This window comes from Falco peregrinus, chromosome 1 (genome assembly GCF_023634155.1).
Source record: "Falco peregrinus isolate bFalPer1 chromosome 1, bFalPer1.pri, whole genome shotgun sequence".
Lineage (NCBI taxonomy): Eukaryota > Metazoa > Chordata > Aves > Falconiformes > Falconidae > Falco > Falco peregrinus.
In genome coordinates, this window is record NC_073721.1 from 27367422 (window position 1) to 27386629 (window position 19208).

Below are 19208 nucleotides of genomic sequence, written 5' to 3' on the forward strand. Positions count from 1 at the left end.
TGAAAGAAGGTCCGAGGGAGAAGCAGCAGGACAATTTGACTGGAGAAGTCACACTGGGGTGAAAGAGGGATTTTTACAGCAGTATTTGGGGAAGTTTGCATTTTATATCTTGTTCCATTCCAAAGTCCAGAGGAGAGAGAGATTAATGAATTGTTTAAGCTGACATAAAGCTAAAGGAAATAGAGATTTTACAGCCATATCATTTAATCACAATCCCATGCTTTGTATGGAAAACTGGACCTAACAATCCTGCAGAAAAAACACTTGCTTGCACTCAACGTCACGGCAGACATAGCTGGTGACCTCACTTTCCCCTGTGCCTGTGAAATTCAACTTTAAAGAGTGCATACTGTTGGCACTGTGATTTCACGTGACCTTACATTCAGCCTACATTCTGGGCTAAAATGTGGGTGCACCACAAAAGCTGCTGTCATGACGAAGTGTTACGGTGCCATGGAACGTTGTCAGGAGAAACTGGAGGCTGAGACAGAAACTGGCTGGAGGTGGCAATGGGTGGTGTCCCAGAAGACCTCATGGCTGCTGTGCCCTTAGGGTGCGAGGGTGGAGGCAGATCAGACTTTTGCTAAAAAGAGAACAGAGCAGGTAGAAGAGCAGAAGCGAGGGGGCCATGACTTGTGAAGAAGAGGTGGCGATGAGCAGCTAGAAGGGGTTGGATTGGAAAAATCTCATACGTGGAACAGTTCCGATTTGGGCCGTTAGATCACTGCCCAGTGTACAAGTAGCTGGGTATTTGCATCGCTTTGCCTCTGAATTCTATATAACTAAACCCAGGAAAATATGTTAAAGTTGGATGTGGACTCTGGTGCCCTGTTCTGTCATGAGAGGCATTCTCTAGCTCACTTTGAAACACTAGTTTCTTTCCTGCTTGACTTTATTCTTGTTCAAGTCTGTTGATGCAACAAACTATGTTAAAAAACTACTTGAAAAAGCACATTAAGTTTCCAAGTCTATTTGCGACATTTAACTATTAACAGGAATTAGTAGAACTACTGTAATAAAATATTTTCCTACCGTGCAAAACTAATGTTTAGATATTCCTCATTAGTTTTTTTCAGAAAGTAAATATTCCCTATGATAAAATATCCTATACATAAAAGGTATCAGTTTGCAGTTAAATAGTTTCACTCCCAAAAGAATTAATTTTCTGCTTCTACACTTTCAGTACCAGAAAATCCTCTGGTAAAGAAAAGAGCCAGTAGTTACAGTCAAGCTGTCTCTATCAGTAGAAAATTAGTGAAGACCATAAATACCTTCAAATCTGATAGACAACTAACAGACATTCAGGCCTTAAGAAAACCTCCCTTGATTTTAACAGAATTAGGGCTTAAACCCTCTTGTTTAGCAAGGGATGTTAAAACAAAATATTGCAAATAACTGACACACTTGTCCAACCTGAGAAAAAAACTCCATTGCTTTTTTTCACTTGTTTTTCATTTGCAAGTTCTGATTGTAGACAGTGGATTTTAAGGGTTTTTTTTGGGAGGGAAGAACTGCTGCAGATTAAGAAAGCCATCTGAAATGAACATGAAACTGTGCTCTCAGAAAAGTCTGTTTGCAATCTGGAAGGGTTTGGCTGCTTGACCTTAGGCAAGTGAAAGCACGTAGTACACTTTTGGTTTGTGCCATCGTTTGCCCAACACTGCTGTGGTGATGGTAATGATGCCTTTGAAAAGGACTTTGTGATACACAGCTAAAAACAGCTATGAGCCAAGGGTCATTATTGAGGTCTGTGGTCATAAAAAAATGCAGCAAGCCTGGAGAGATGCTGTAACAGAGTCATATATAGCAGCTAGAAATTGTTTAAAGACTAGGCATCAGGCTCAGTCTAAGGAAGCTGAAAGAGTCTGCAAGTTTAGTGCTGTATCTTTTGAGTTGCTAACTTCCCATTACCTTTGCCGCCTACCATCCCTGATAATGAGTGCATCTACGTATATATTTGCATATATCTTCTTTTTTCTGAAGTTCAGGCTGAAATCAAGTCACCATAAAGCCTGTCATGGCAGCATGGCTATTGCTCATATATTCACCCCACACTTCAGAAAACAGTTTGAAGTACCAAATAATTCGTACGCATGACAAATAAATTTATCTCATGATAAATAACCAAACTTTGGAATTCATTTTTCGTGACTATATGGAAGCAATTAGAACACACAATGTACTCTGAGGGAGCACTTGTATAATACTGTGCAACACATTATTACAAACACCGTATTAAAATAATACTGGAATTCCATGAAGTTCCAGCATTCCTATCCAACCGATATCAAAGTTAATTGTGTGACCTAACTGCAAACAATGCCCATACCACAACATGGTAGTTAAAGAGGTGCATAAAAACACTTATAGTTCTTATTGTTGTAATAAAGAAACAAATGGAGTATGTTAAGAATTAGGTCTCATACAAGACTTGATAATGCCAGAAAAAGCTAGGTCTGGTAGCTCAAATATACCCGTGGAGAATAGATGAGCTCAGCAAAACAACATAATATCTGCTTTTTCACGTCTACACTTAAAAAAACCAAAAGCTCTGCTCTCAGACACCGACTCAACAGCAGTGCTACTTTAATTTTTGCTGCTACAAAGCAAAAATTTCAAGAAAGCCGTCTTTAGAAAAAACGCAAACTGTAATTACACCGATTGAAACTATGGTAGGCATATTTCTTGGCATTGCATCTTAGGCATATGCAGGAAGGCAGGTTTTAAATGTAACAATTTCATTTGTGTACCCTTCAGTACAAACTCTGAACCATGTATGTGTCTTCCATGCAGACAGGAGGCTACATTAGGCAGTCACCTGCACTGTCAACAGCTCACATAGCACAAGGGGGGTAGTATTCAGCTCTGAAAAGAAGAAGAAGCAGCTGCTGCCATGTTATGCTGACGTCTTCCTGTATTTGTACATCTCTCAAAATTTCTGCTATGAATAGGTGCTCATGGAAGGTTCTGCCTTAAGTTTTGAAATCCTGATACTGTAGTAAGACCATGTAGCTGAATACCCAGGTCTCTGTCTAAGGCAGTATTTTGACATACTCAGACTGAAGCTTGCATGCACGTCCACTGCACGTAGTAAGAACACTCACGCGTTTGAGAAATGCATGCTCCTATACTCCTTGCACAACTAGGGTGAATTGGCCATAAGGAGGAGAGAAAAAGTAGCTTTTAATACTTCAAGATAATACAGCAAAGCAGAGCTACTTCCTCCTCTTCCTTATTTTACAACAATATTAAAACTTCAGACAAGATGAAGAGTGTCAGCCAGTGGCAAGATGCAACAGAGGCGCAATGGCTGCCTTTCTGGTTTAGGACTTTTGATTCAGTTCCCAAACAATTTGTGGACCACTATAACCCTCACGTGTAGACCCCTTCCGTGCACTTGAAAGTAATCCTGCTTTAATCAAAGGCACAGAAGATGCATCCTAGCTACAGTTCTATCACAGCAGGGAGCAGGTGCTGTATTTCTTTATGTACCAGTAACTGTCTTGATAGTGTCAAGCTTTCCATTGTATCAGTCAGCTTCTTACATTTAGATGGCTAGTTCAGGCCAACACTGAGCCCTGACACTATTTAGACCATTTTGGACTATTTAAGGTCATAAATTGCCGACAATGAGGAAATTCACTGTTGCCTTCTCCCCTGTCCATTGAGCCTTCCACCGAGTTCTTGCCTGGGCTGCAGGACGCAGTCTGCCAGGCTCGTATTAGGTGTGTCTGGCTGAGTCACTTCAGCTAGGTCACGGCAGCAATTCAGGCACACACCCCCCAATATTTCAACAGTATGGAAAGAGTAGATATCAAGAATTAGTCTTTGCCATCAAAATTAGCTTTACAAGGGATCGTTCTGATTTGCATGAAGGCTTCCAGGGAGAGGGAAAGAGGCTTGAGAATGGCTTATAAATTAGTATCAAGTGTAGAAGTATGAGTTATTTTAAGAGAGAATATTTTTCAACATTTTATTCTTAATTTTCAGAGGAAGAAAAAGTTTCTAGGCTAATTTAAACTGAAACAGAACTTCTTTTAACTATTCAGAAAAGAAAAAAAGTCACTAAGAAGGAGCCTTGAAATGCCGACTCCGCCAGCACACCAGTCAAGTCACACTAAAAATACTCCAGCAATGGTCAGCTTCTGCTTTTTTCCCTCTTGAACCCTGCATTTAACGCCGTGCTCCTTCACTTCAGAACACTTCCCGTCTTCCAGTTCCCTCTGTTCCACCAGTTCTTTCGAAGATTAGGAAATATCACAGAACCTAACGCAAACACCATCTGCATAGGACACCGATTAAACCATTAAGCGATTAATTATTTTTTCTAATTTACATAAAGCTTATACATCTTAGCGAGTCCAAGGCTATTGCCTCACAGCTTTGAAAACAGCCACTTTAGCAGCGCTGCTGGCTGCGGGCCAGGCGGGCACACGCGTGGCTCTGACACCGGCCCCACGACCCGCTCCAGAGCCCCGCGCTGCCCCGGGCCGCCAGTCCCGGCTCCGGGGGGTGAGACAGCTTCGGCTCCGGCTGCTGGCAGCGCCCCCCGCCCCGCCGGGACCCCCGCGCCCCGCCGGGACCCCACCTGAGCTTCTCCCCGGCCGGCACGGCCAGCTTGTTCAGCTTGTCCATGCTCCGCGCCGCGCTCGTCCCGGCCCGGCACCTGCCGCCGCCTCCCGCCGGGCCCGGCCCGGCCGCTCTCCCTCCTCGGGCCGCGGCTCGGAGCGCGGCGGAAGCTCCCCCGCCAGCAGCGCCTCCGCGGGGCTCGGTCGCGGCCGCCGCCGTGCCGGGCTGTTGAAGCCTCGCCCCGTCCCGCCCGCAGGCGCTGGCAGAGCCGGCACCCGGTGCCCGGAGCGCCCGGCCCCGCCCGCCCCCGCCCCGTCCGGCGGCGCGCACAGGTGGCTGCGGCACCGGGGCCGAGGTGGGGCCTGCGGAGCTGGGAGCGTGAGGGCTCAGGCCCGCAGCCCTGGGAGCGCCCAGGGGAGCGCCGGCGCGGCCCGGGGAGCCGGCAGTGCGCGGCCCGGGGAGCAGGGAGCCGGCAGTGCGCGGCCCCGGCCGGGCGGCGGGCTGGGGCCGGGGCCGGGGCCGGGGCTGGGGCCGGGTCCGGGCGGGCTGCGGTGGGGTCAGGCCGCCAGCCTCGCTGCCCTGGCCGCTGCGGGAGCCCTGCGGGCGCCTGCCCTCCGCTGCCCTGCCGTCTGCTGACGGTGTGCCAGGTACAGCCGGCTGCTGGGGGCACTTTCCGCCTCCCAGAGGCTCTCGAGCGAAGCTGGAGAAAATCACCCTGTTACTCCCACCCTTTTGAATATAAATGTAAGAGGGAAAAAAATTTCCTCGCCTCGTTTCTCAAACTAAGGCGGGAGCAAACCCTGATCCTTGCTGGGACACAGGGCAAAGCCATTCCCAGCCGCCACGCAGGCAGCAGACCTGTGCTCTATGGCTCTGGTATCTCAGAGCCTGGGGTTTTTTTGCTTAGTCTTGGGCTTAACCATTTTCTCCTCTTTAAAGATGAACTTTATAGGTAGCTGTCCCTTCTGAGGGGCAATGTCAGTGGGCGTTCGTGCTCAGCCTTTATCCTGAAGGGCTGATAACCTGCATTCCGCTCCTGGGGACCATGACTTGTCACTCGCTCTCTGTACCCTCGGCCTGCCTGCAGCTTGAAGGCTTCTCCAGGCAGAAAAGCTACTCATTGTTTTTATTAAATGTACATCTACTTCATGTTAATATGCTTTCAGAAGTACCATGTGCTTTGAGGCTGCCCAAAGTTATTTCTTGGGGAGAGCTTGCTGTCACCTAGGCTAGATTTTCATGTGGATGTGTCTCCTTCCCAGGCTGCACTGACTGTAGTTTTTTTCTCGACAAAATGTAGCGGTGAAACAGACTTCCCCGGTTAGTGCAGATGACTCTGGGGAAACAGCCTGCCACAAGATTTGCGTCTTTGATAACAGTATTGCTCTGATCTCGGCATGGCTGGCATTTTTGGTCTCTGAGCTTTCGACATGGAAATCAATTGATATTTGCATACACTATTGCTTTAGAGAGGGTCCATAGTGAAAAAAATGCCCTTTTTAGGGTATCTTATAAAGTTTGTGGGCTTTAAGGAATAACATCATAATGTTGAATGGCATTTACTACACAAAAGTTTGGAATTCCACCCTGCATTGTATCTGGTTATGAACTGAACACCTTTTCAAATTTACTCCCTAAAATTTACTTTGAAAATTAAATTAACTTTGAATTAGTTAAAATCAGCACTCTGGCAATGTGAAGAACTGTGTATAAATACACTGCAGTGCTGCTTTACTTTTTGCTTATATAATCCCGGTATATCTAAACATGCGTCAGAATAGGGGATTTGCTCAGTAGGCTCACGGGGTGATTTCTCTTCCAGAACACTGCTTCTTGCCTGACTGTTGCTGAAATCCCAGACTGTTGCCCTTTGAGATCTTTGGTGGCAGCCTGTCATTTGCACTGCCGTGCTGGTTTCGCCTGGTTTCTTCCTGACTCGACAGTTTACAGGTTGAGTTTTAATGCTCTGCAGTGGCCGGTGCAGAGGGCTTTCACACCTGTCCTTGTAAGCACTGTCACCTTGCTGCTCCTGGGAAGGGGCCACTGCTGATGCCTCGTGCTCAGGGCGGTCCTTGAATCCCCTGTGCTCAGGGCTTGGTGACAGTGCGGCTCATGCAGGATCTCTCATCGCTGTAATCTGCTGGCCCACATGTTTGTGTAGCTGTGCAGTGAAATGGTTTGGGGAAGGAGCTCACTACAAATGATCTAGCAAAAAGTCACCAAAGAGGGGGGTTTAACTGCATTGGTTCCTTGATTAGATTCAGTGCACAAATGTTTGTGAGAGTGCAGCACAGGGTGGGAAGAATAGGGTGTGTGACTGCTTAGACCAGTACTACTGCCAAGAAGTTACTACTAAGAAAGTCTCCTTTGCGCAAGACAGGTTCATGATATTTTGTGGCATCTGCTGTAGGGCCTGTCCACTGGTCGTACCTCAGCCTTTTTGCTTCTTCCATGCACACACATGGCCCAGTGCATGGCTCTGCTTCACTTTAATATCTACAAGCAAAAAACCACAAACCCTTTCGTACTACTCCATCAGGGCTTGCTTCTACCTGTCTGGAAAACAGTACCGGGAAAGGAGGTAAATGCTTGTCCTCACAGCTCTGGCCCTCTGATTGCTTACACAGTGCGTATCTTACTTCCCTTTATATCCATGCCTTCCAAGACATGCTAGCGCGGGGAATTTTTCTGGGGGGGGAAAAGAGTCCTGGCCTGGAATTAGCAGAGGTCACTAGTACCAGGGGATGTGGCCTAGGCTGGCTGTCTTTGCCTACGCAGAACATGGGCGAAGAATAAATTATCCCCTTTCTCCCCAAAAAACACATACAGGACCCCATATTCCACAGCTACCTTAAACCCAAGGCATCTGGGAGAGTGGTTTCTCTTGGCCACCTTGGAATACACTTTTCCTGGGGAACCAATGTAGACTCAAGTGCAGGTAAAGTCCTGAAATTAAGAGAAGGAAGCCACCCTCCCCCAGATATCAAACAAAGCCTTTCTAGTTAGATTCCTCTTCCCCATTTTAGATGTGTACCTGCATCAAAAACATCTGGATCTAAACAGCGTAGCCTCACCAGAAAATGACTACAGCCTACTTAGCTCTCTCTGGTCTCCCCCAAATCAGCCTATCTGGCCATCTACCCCGGTGTCAAGAAAGCTTGGTTGGGTGCAACAAGACAGGAAAACCACGAGAGAAAAAACTTAAATAAAGAACAGGCCCAAGCCCCTTCAAACAGCCCTAGGTCTCTTTTTTTGCCCAGCAGGTGGTTTCAGAGTGGTTTCCAGCCCATATTGGGAAAGGTCCTGTCTGTGGTCAAGAGGGTTTTAGTATAGTCCATACAGCCAGGAGCAAATCGCGGTTTGCAGCTGGCAAGGAGGGCCCTGCAGACCTGCACCAGGGACCGGGGGGGTGAGTGGCAGCAGGTCCTCCATCCCCCCCGTGCTACTCATGACCCTAAAACAGTGTCTCCGGGGGCCCACACTGGAGGGGGGCCGGGGCATCACTAACCCCCACTCCAGGAAACACCCTGCCTTCCTCTTCAGGAGCCCCGGGAGGGCCTGGAGGCGGTGGCAGGTTTGAGCCACGCAGTGAACATAACGCCATGCTATTTTTGTACTTGTAACCCCAGCAACTGTCCCTCTTTGACCTAATATGCTGATTTGGAGAATGCCAAAGAGGAAGTGGGATTTGTTTTACCACATGGATGACATCATGACCACAGTGATGGTTAATGTGAAACCCTCCGTCCCAGCTACGAGTGCTGTTCTTGGCGGGGAGGGATACGTTTTGAGGGATGTCTGTGCTACCTCCATGCTCCCTGGCACATCTGGGGCCAATAGGGATGGTGTGGGGGACACAGTCACTGGCTGGCAAGTGTTCTTGCCTGCTGAGACATGGCCTGGCAGCCTGGACCAGCCTGCACTGCCCAGCTGAAGGACAGGTCCCAAGGATGTGGGGCATAATGGTGTCCCAGGAAAATATTTCTTGATGTCTTGGATGAGGCTTTTTGCAGAGGTGTTCCCACAGTACTGGTCTTCTGGAGGATCATTATTCAAGCCCTTTACCTAAATGGTATTTTCTTCTGGATTTTTTTCTCATGTTTTAAGAACTTGCGTTCACACAGACTCTGATATTTTTGTGATTACGTAGATAGCCACGAACTTTATTTTCCTGTATGTGGCTACAAAAGATACAGGATAAATTTCTGGCACTATTACTTAATACAGGTAATGCAGGATTTAATAGTAAATGTCGCTGGCAGGGTGGTTCACAGAATATACATGCTTTTTTATTTTTGGTGCTTAAAACGCCATTGAAATTTTGGAGAAGACCTTCTGAATGCTTAGACAGACTTTCTAAATGCCACTAACTGTTGCAACATAATTTCCTCATCACTGCAAGTGTTGTGGCTTAATCTGGGTTTGTCTCTCCGATCCTCTCCCAATATGACTGTGTAATTCTCCATTTATGCTCATAAATAAAAAAGATTTTAAAAAGCAACTTCTTTATCTTGTATTTTTAGAAGCTAAAATTATTTTTTTACCCCTTCTGCTATTTTCTGCTGTTCATTTCCTACCGTCTCATTCCTTGTGCATGCTGCCTCACTCTGGTGATGTGTTCTGGTTTCTATTTAAGAGCTGTGAGGTCACTGAGGCATGGTCAAAACTAGACTCAGTGGAGCAAACTCTGCGACTGTGAGGATCCTGCCTTCATTTGGTCAGAATTTGCTGTGAATTGCCAGATATTTCCTGTTTATTCAGGGCTCCAGTTTTCTATGCGCTATTGTTAAGATCATTTATGGTTTGCCTTTGCTTCTCTGAGTAGATAGAAGACTCCTGTAGCATAGAAACAAGGGATCATAAGGCTTGTCTGAAGCATTTTAGTCGTTGGTAAGTGGTGTTCCTAGATCAGAACAAGCATCTTCATACAGAGCCAATCATTGTAGAGAAACCATTAGGCAAAATCCAGTCAGATTGCTATCACTGACAAGACTCATGTTTTTTCTTGGCTGAAGTTTTCTCTCTGACTCCTGTGATAACTGCTTTCTCCTATTTCCACTAAAATTAATGCTCTCTAGTTTAATACCTTCCAGTACGTGGTTTGTATAAGGATTTTGGGTTTGTCAGGGATTCCTGCTGAAGCTACTAATATCCCTAATATTCACATTATGATGTTGAATATTATATAAAGTATCAGCTGTACATATCTTCCTTTTAAATTCGTAAGCCTTGATGCTAACACCTTTTTACAGAGACCATTCATGCCATTATCTTAATGTGGAATACAGATTATGACTATGTTTAGTCTAGGGAACGTAGCGGCCAATGCTGATCTGCATCGGCAGCTGAAGCCACATCGTGACTGCCATAGCAGGGTGAGGCTCAGTGATGGAACAGCATCTGCCCATAGCCTCCTCCACATGACACGGAACCCTAGGAATATGTCCCAGGCAGAAGCTGTGGCACACAGGAGAGATGAACAGTCAAGCTGCAGAAAAGAGTATGAAAAGTCCAAGCCAGTGTATAGGTACAGCCTTGGCTTTCAGTTGCCATTTCTGAACTTCTACGATTTGACATAATTGAAATAAAAAGCAGAGAATTGTAAACTGCATCGTGTAGCACAAAAATTTAGCAATGAGAAGGTGAATAAAACCAACTGCAAATATATTAGTTTAAAACATTAATTTACAGTAAATATTTTTAATGTTAATTTTTATTTTTAATGCTTTGAGGGGACAGTGCTGCATCAAAGGATCTCAATGAGGTATGCATGACTATTTCAAGAGGAAGCTATTTTTTACAGATTACATTAATGCTCAGAGATACAGGCTAGTGCCTTCAATATACATAAAACAGCTGAGAAACCTGATCTGAGGTAAGCGATTGGTTTGATAACAAGTTTTCAATTTTATTCATAACATGGCCATATAAGACTTACTTTTTATGTCAGTCATGCTAGAAACCCCATTTCTTGAATCCTTCCCAATTTGGAAAATTTTTTTTCCAACATTAGTAGAGAGGATCATGCCAAATTTTTTTTCTTGGAAGTACTCAGGTGTCAAGGATGCAACTGTTCCTTATGGGAGAGAATTCAAGTAGGTTTCACGTACAACTGTCTTGCCAAGTAGCTAGTGTATTTTTTCACTGTGACTTCCCCACTTCTGGGAAATGTGGGGAAACACAAGATATTGCACATTTTAGTCTTTAAAAGACAGCTTTGTGAGCTTTTGCTTGACTTTTCCTTCAGGAAGTCCTGACAAAAGAGCAGCAATGTCAGCTCTCCTGAGCAATATGTGAAATGATTGAAAATTCACTTCAAAATATGTCTGATTTTACTGTCTTGAGGTCATAGTATTTTACTTGGCTCAGAGGTACTTCTCCCTGCCTAGATCTACATGCTATCTTAAATCTCTCACAGACTCTGATTATTGCTGCAAAGACAGTATTCATACATAACGGCCTCTCAGCTTTGAGTCTTGAGGTCTGACTTTGTGCTGCTGCTGGGGTAACACTGAAGGTGAGAGCTTGAACCGTGGAAGCACAGTAACATCAATGTAAATGTAGCCAGTCAGAGGCAGAAATTTGGCTTGATCCATTTGTGTTCACATGAAAGTCAGTAAATGATTGCTGCAATTCTGTTTTTCAAGTAAACTGTGGAAGTTTAGTGAAAGTAGCCGAAACTGATACCACACCTTCCAGTTTTCTGAACTGGAAAACAGATCAAATTCTGACCACCTGAATCTGAACTGCAATCTGTAACCATGTTACAGGCTTTACTTTTTCCTCAAGGCCTGCTATTTTAAAGTACCTTGTATATATTTGATCCCTTCTACTTTCAGAAGATCTGTAGGAAGACATGCCCGCAACATGCTGAGGTGATGGAGAGCGAAGGGGAAACAGAGGCTTAGCAGTAGACTGTCACATGCTCCCCAGGAGGGTTTTGTGCTTGATCATATGGATCTCAATGCAAATTTGTGGGATTTGGTACCAGGTCAGAAGAACACTCAAACTCTATTGTTTAAAACTACGCCAATTAGACATAGTTTTGTTTCCCCTTCATTTCTATTCTGGTTGATACGCTGCCTACTTACCGTTCAGTGTCCCATAGCTGGTATTTGGAAACCATGAGTTTATGGAACATGATTTCTCATGACATTCACTGTATTTCTACTTACTGATTGCTATAAACAGGTAAAACACTGCTGCTTCGTGTTTAAAATAATACATCTCTGTTTTTTCCAAGCATTGCTCCCTGACTCTCTGAATGGATTCTTTTCCATTTCCAGGACGCATAGAAGCTGTTTTAAACTAGAAAACACTACTTGTACAGGAAAAGTTACATGTGGGCATTCAGTTGTGTCTTAGAAGATGAGAAGAAGGTACTTTTTTTGTCCCAAGTATTTTTAAATAATTCTAATTTTCCAAAGTTTTAGTCTTGTCACTGTGGGTCAAATGGCTCAATGCCACAGTGTTAATTTTGGAAGTCAAAGAGCAACCACCCTAGAAATGCTAAAGCTTTAATCTGTAATCGCTTTTGATACTAAACTCATGTTCAAAGTTGTTCATATATAGTAATAGCAGTAGAAGGCACACTTGCAAATGCAACTCTAAATTTAATTGAATGGGATTTGGGTTTGTCTTCAGGCTCACTGGAGGAAGCAGGCTGTACATGTAGACATGTACTGCGGGGTAGGCAAAGATGTTAAACCAGAAAATTTAGTAGGATTTTCTCATGAAGGGGCCTCTGGGCAAACTCATTTTGCACCTGTGGAGAAAATGTTTTATTTCTCTGGGGACAAACCCATTGTGAAAAAGCTGCACTTCTGCTTTTCAGTTTTACTGTCATCTGTTCCACATGCGCACAGAAACACAAAATTTGCTCCTTCAGACAGGCTAATTATTTAATATTAAACTGAAAGTGTTTGAGGTCAGATTGCCTTGGAGGCAGTGATCTGTGTTGGAGCCAACAGACAGCTACAGTGAGTCTGAAGAGTAGTGCCGCTCCTTGGTCTGCAAATCTTATCCCCTTCCAGCAGTCCAGAGTGACTGCAATGGAGATAACTGTAACTGGCAGATTTAATCTAGCTCTGATCCCAGCCATGGAAGGGAGGTTGCAGGGGCATGGGCTTCTTTGCAGACTGGCAAGCCGCTCTTGTTTCTGACTTTTCTGCAGCACTTGTAAACCCTGCTCTCCTTCCTCCTCATCTCTTGCAACTGGGTTAAATCTTGGCCAGGTTTGCTTCCCTGTCCATCCTCCTGTTTGGGGAGGGTACCCTGGAGGGTACCCAAGAGACCTTAGTGGGAGTGCTTAGCAGAGGGCGTTGTTTGGCCCTGGCTTGCACGGGGCAGAGGAGGATGTGGAGGAGAAGCATTTTGTGTCCTTCCTTTCTGCGCGTGCCTACTGAGCATCAGTCAGCATTCACACATAGATAGTGAACGGTCTAAATATGTTTGTGTCCCTGCTGGCAAGATTGCCGTGTATATGCACAGTCAAAGGGTTGCAGAGTTTTCAGATTTCAAAATTAAAGGGATGTCTTAAAATGAGGTTATTTTAATATAGCTCTGGTGCTGTTTACACATAGCATGATGCCTTCAGTACCTAGAAAATGCTGAAAACCCATTAGTTTTTAAACCACTTCTTTCCTGCACTGCCCTATAATACATACAGCCAAGGAAAATGGTTGATCTTCTCTGGCACAATTTGGTAACCTGCACTGCTTCAGTGACCGCAATAATTTCCTAAGCAGGAACAGGAAAAATACTTTGTCTGTAGTCTTTTCTGGTTTTTGTGTTTCCATCTTCTTAAGACTGCTCTCTTCTGTTTCTTGGATAACTGGACTTGCCTAACACTATGTTCTGGGAGCAGAAATGTCACTGAACAGAAAAAGTTCTGACAGTCCTCACCCAAAAGTATAGTGGATTTGAAATATTACCTTCCAAAAACGTTCAGTAATCAAGATGAGGGACTTTCTAAAGAAGAAATTATCTTATTAAATAAAAATATAGCAAACTATTATTTGAAATAATAGCAAGATAACATTTTATGACCAAAGATAAAGAATTTCATGGAATACTCTCTTCTGTGGGGAAAAATTGCTCAGATTTGTAACTATAGCCATTAATCTTTTCTGTTGTCTAAGACTGAAAATTTTGTGAATTGTTGCAAAAAATATTACACAGTTACACAGTTGGTAACTTTAATTGCATTAAGACTACAAAACTGTAGCAGATTAATAGAGTGCCACGTTATATCATAGTGGGTTATTATTTTTATATAACCTATTGTGAAGCATTTATTGCTGTAGTTCAGCATTTAGAAGAGTTACTTCCTAAGTTTGTGGTCATAAGGGCCTGTGCATCTTTCTACTCTCAGAGTGTATTGGGAGAAAAAAAATCTACATTTAGTATCAAACACTTTTTCAGAATAACTGTTTCTACCTTTTTTGTCATCCCTTCAGATTTAAAATATGGAGCGAACTCGGAGAGAAGTGAAAGAAGAAAAAAACTGATAGATGTCTACATGTAAATAAACGCATATATGTAAATTTAAATGTTCATTGTATTGCAGTAGCACATAGGAGCCTTATTCATAAACAATTATCCTTTTTTTCATTCTGTGTTGTTCTAATAGACAAGAAGGTAGCTACTGCATTGAAGAAATTACAATCTAAAATATTTTGGGATGAAAGAAATTTTCTGACTGGTAGTTTAGAAATCGTATACATAGATGATGGTCTGACAAGATTTTTAATTTCTGGACACTAGTGGATTTTACCAACATCTTCAGCATGGACTTGCGTACTTGAACCTTCTCCATGTTGTATTGATCTGCCTGGGATTATGTTACACATTGGAAATTGTCCTGTTTGTTATTGCCACAATACTGTTGAGTCAGGAATATGTTTATAAACAGACTGATGAGTGAAGACTAGATTGCTGTGTGCCATTTGTAATTTGAAACTGTTGACAAGGTATATATTATTTGTATAGCTTTTGCTGTAAAATGTTCATATTAGTTAGCAAATAGGAAGACAACAGTGATACAATAGAGTCTTCCAGGGAGAAATTACTGGGTTTTAAGGTATCTTTTCCTTAAGTGTTGTGATTTCTTTTAAGCTTAAGCCTTCCGCAACCTTGGATAACTTTTATCATTCTGTTCACAGGAGAATTTCCCCCTTTATGAAAAAGATTCCTCAAAGTATCATGAGCTTCTCAAGAAATTGTAGATTTCTGTTATTATTATTATTCCTGGTAGACCTGATACCACCAACACTTTCCTGAATCAAAGTTCACGGTGTAAATTTATTTGTTCAGCATGGTCCATTGGGGTGTTATACCATGTCAGTGAGTGATGTTCGTTTGCTTGCATACGGAAGCACCCATTTGCTCATTCTTACCTGCCTTAGACACCTGATGCAGGCTAATGTCACAAATGTCTATGAATTGAACCTTTGATCTGACCCAGGATTGCTTTATTTTAAGTAAGCCAATACTCAAGAATATTAGAATAGAAAGAAATGCCATAATAAGCAAAATTTTGAGCTTTGTATAGAATAAATTCTAAGCCTGGCTAGCTATCTGCTGGAGCTATGCCATGGGCTGTGTTTCAGAATGTTCTTGGTGTGTTCATTGAGAAAAAACGACACTTCAAATCTGTACAGAAAGTGGGGCTTTCCCAGAAACCAGTGTTCCATCCTGTGGACTCTGCAAGGTAGGTACATGATAGGTATAGATATATGCTGATACGTTGGTTTTGACTTAGGCTGGTTCTGGACCATTTACATCTTTAATCCTGAAGAATTTATTCCCATTATTCATTGTGATTAACAGGGGGTCTGAAATTATATTCACCTTGATGACGGTAGAGAAGTGTTGCCGGAAAGACATCATCAGTAAGGGCTCTGGTCTGTGATCTGAAACCAGCTACATTTGTTATTTTTCAGTGTTTTCTTAGAGCCCAGCCCCCTCTTTTAAAAGCTAAACCCCAATGAAGTACCAATGTGATGAAGGTATATTATACATATTTACTACTGCTTCTGTTTAAAAGCTGAAATTGTTGGAATTTTGGTTTTATCTCTAAATTTTTAATAAAGCTCTGGAGAGGGATTAGCTAGCAGGGAATACCTGTAGATGTGGATCATACTTTCTGTTTCTTTAAAAAGACAACATAATGACAGGAAATATTTGACTTTGGAATTTTTTTCAGAGTATATGTAAATCTATCTATTTGTGGGATATATGCGGACAAAAAACATCCAGTAATGAATAATTTCTTAAACATTATTTGTACCAGTAATATAAAAGGAATGGTATTTCATGCTGACATTTCAAGCAATACAAACAATATTTTACTTCTCTGATCCTGAACTGTTATTCATTAAAGCAACAGCATGGATATATGCCTTATATTCCTGTGTATTCCTTTAGAATATTATTGCTAGAGCCAGAGGAATGAGATAAGGAATATCTTATCTGATATTCCTGATAAAGGGAATTAATTATATCAGCCAGGTCAGAGATTTAGAAAAGGATCTGATCATTTTTATGAAATGAATACTAAGGCAAATTAACTGAAATGGTAAGATATGTAACAATTGGACTTGATGATCTTAAAGGTCTTTTCCAACCTAAACAATTCTATGATTCTATGATATTTTTAGATTATTTTCAGTATTCTGAGAACTTCATAAAATAATAAAAGCATGAAACTGGGCAGTGAGGAACTAAATAAGAGAAATGACAAAGCTGTGGTAGCAGGTGTGTGGGGAAACTGAAGTGCCAGAATTGTGAAGAAGAAACTGAGACTTAATGCTCTGTCAAGGATAACATTGGAGAGTACCTAAACTGTGCAATGGCAGTCGGTGGAGGAGAATGGAAAACAGGAACGCTAGTAAGAACTGTAAAATAAAAAAATCTGTTTTTTTTCCCCTCAGAACTCTTGACTATTAGGAACAGAAGGAGACTGTCAGACTGGAAAATCAGGCATGGCTTGTGGAAGAATAAAATAAAATATGTTTTAAAACAGATCAGGCAATACTGTTCTGTTATAATTTTTAGCAGCAGTTTCAGCCCTGACGAAGACAGCCTTGGGCAGGGAGACTGAACTGCCTCCCTACTCTGGAGGATGTCCTTTTATCCCTCTGTCCTCCAGAAGGTTGATAAAATAATCTGCAAGAGGTGGTCTGAGTAGTTGTAAACTGTAGCATCCTGCAGGGAAGCTGCATATACTGCTGTCAGTGTGGCAAGGGATTGGCCATAGTCTGGCCTGAAAACACGTCACCTCTTCAAATATTTGGAGCATATCTGAATTTGAATTCCAAGAATTGCAACAAACGTCAAGACTGCAAAGTCAAAGTGTGTTTACATTGTGCAGTGGAGCACAGTGCCAGAGCTGGCAACAACTGAGCAGTTTCTGGAACAAGAGGTAGCAGGGCTGCACCTTGAGGCAAGGCATTTCAGGTCATGTGCAGCATCCAGTAATGCAGCTTTACTGCTTCTGGCAGCTGAGCAGCTCCTGTGCTTGGTGCTAGCTCCTCAGTCCCTATGCTGCACCCACTGCTATGTACAGATGTTCGGAAGCACTGGAAATTAGAGAAAGCTAGTATGGAAGTTGCCTGTGACTTTTAATTTCCTAAATATATGTACTATGATACCATCTGTATTTAGGTGGTTACAGATGATCTATCCAGAGAGGCTCTCTGATGCTCTGAATCATGTGTTGACAAGTGCTAATACCATGCGTCATGTAGATATGTTGCAAGTACCATCATGCCAGCATCCGTGGTGTTACTAAGGTAGTTCTACATTACTTACATTGCTGTTGCTCTTGGAAAGGCAGTTTATGAGGAATATGCTAGTAAAGAGGCATTTATTTGCATGCTGAATGCAATTTCTGTGTTTGTTTGGGGCAAATCTTTGAAATATATATCTTTGGCAAGTTTATTAATTCTATGGGTTGCCACCTGCAGCCTTGCAGGCTGTTGGGTTTCAGGTCTTGATTTTTGTTGCACAAAGGCTGTGGCATTCCTACCAACTGCACTTCACCTTTTGCCATGCCAGCTGCTCTGAACAGCCTCTCCTGAAGCTGTTTCAAGTGACTGGTTGCTACAGCACCGTCTGCCTTGCAGCTGCAACAGGCCCTCCTGCCACAGCCCCTCAGCTTCTCCTTGCAGCTCGTTTTGTAACTTCTGTACCTTGCTTGTCTAGCTGACCCCGTTTTTAAGCACTGCAGTTTTCATGGCTTAGTATCTTATCTCGACTGTTTACCTGCTCTCATTTCTGTATTCAAGAAAGTCTGAATGAAAGGGTTTAATACTTTCCTTAGTTTTCTTGGCAATACTGCATAGACCACCTGCCATCACAGCACAAACGGCTGAGCTAATGAATGAAGCTTATACAAAAGAAAAAGAGGCTATGCTTTCACTCATTTTCACAGAGGCTAGTCTAAAGCGAGAAGAATGAAATGTCTCTCCTGCAGAGAGCATAAATACGTGTTGATAACACGCTCTAAATTAAATATTGTATTTCTTTTAAAAACTGAGAGGACTCCAGTTTGGAGACTTGGAGCAAAATGAGCCAAGACATCTGCTCTGTTTTCTGCCCAGTGTGTACCTGAGCTGGGGCACATGTGGAATTCTGCTAAAATGAGATTATAAATTAATAGTCCTTCACACTTCATTGCTTGACTGAGCCAGAAGTTATTTTCTTCTGAGTTTTCAGTCCCAGGTGCAGCACTTTCTGACTACCAAATATAAATTTCTAAAAGGGAAGAAAGACCAGTGAATTGAAACTACAGCCACCTCTTCTCTGTGGTCTGAGTACAGCCATGTAATAGAGAAAAGGAAAGCACATCAACTAACAGGGTGGAGGAAAAAGATCCTGTCCAGACATATGAAGACAGTGAAAAATGGTTTGTGATTTGGGCAACAGCTTTCATTGCCGGTTCTGCTTCTGGCTTTGTGTACCAACATAAGCAGGTCGTTTTGGTCTAAGTCTTAAAAAGGTGACTTGTTTCTTTGATTTTTGATATCCAACTTGAGCTGCTGCGCAGCTGATATTCTATTGCTATCTAGGCTGGTCTAGAGTACTAACAAAGATAAATGTTTCTACTTTCACTAAAACTTAGTGAGATTAAGCTGCTTGTTACAGACCTGGCTTCCCCTACAGCTGGGCCAGTGTATGCTTCTTTCTCAGAGGCTGATCCACTTCTGCTCTTCAAAGAGGCTTAATAGATATCTACTATTATTTAATACTAGTCTGTCACACTTGTTATCAGAAAGTGTCTGTGATTTACCTTGTTTTACATCCCTAAAAATGAGCGTAATGTTTCCAATATTAAAGAAACATTTCTGTAATTACACTGTTAAACACCCCTGCCCCAAATGGCATTCCATAGACAGCTGAGTCGAAGACATTGTTTAGTGAGAAAGGCCGCTGAAATAGGGGCTTTCTAGACATACCTAAAATATAATTCATTTAAAATTTTAAGGGATGCTGCAAGACAGGTAAGGCTGTTGCCTAAATATTGCATCTCTGAATTTTTCTTAATTGTGAACTACAAGCAGATGGTGGGCTGATGGGAGGCGAGTCACTCGTGATCTAAAAGCCATACTGCATAGGACTGAACCTAAGGTCATATA

At 42.8% G+C, this 19208-nt stretch overlaps 1 protein-coding gene across 6 annotated transcripts in view; it reads right to left on the reverse strand.

The window, feature by feature from the left end:
* BLNK (B cell linker) overlaps nucleotides 1-19208 on the reverse strand; it is a 100369-nt gene that overhangs the window by 43381 nt on the left and 37780 nt on the right. Inside the window, exon 1 of one of the 6 annotated variants that reach the window (XM_055816918.1) lies at nucleotides 4589-5073. The exons of 4 other annotated variants lie outside the window; for them this stretch is intronic. In XM_055816918.1, coding sequence (XP_055672893.1) covers nucleotides 4589-4635 — 47 coding nt within the window. In that variant the 5' untranslated portion in view covers nucleotides 4636-5073. Of the gene's footprint in view, nucleotides 1-4588; nucleotides 5074-19208 lie in introns of those variants that run through there. One more of the 6 variants, XM_055817032.1, reaches the window with a different exon arrangement.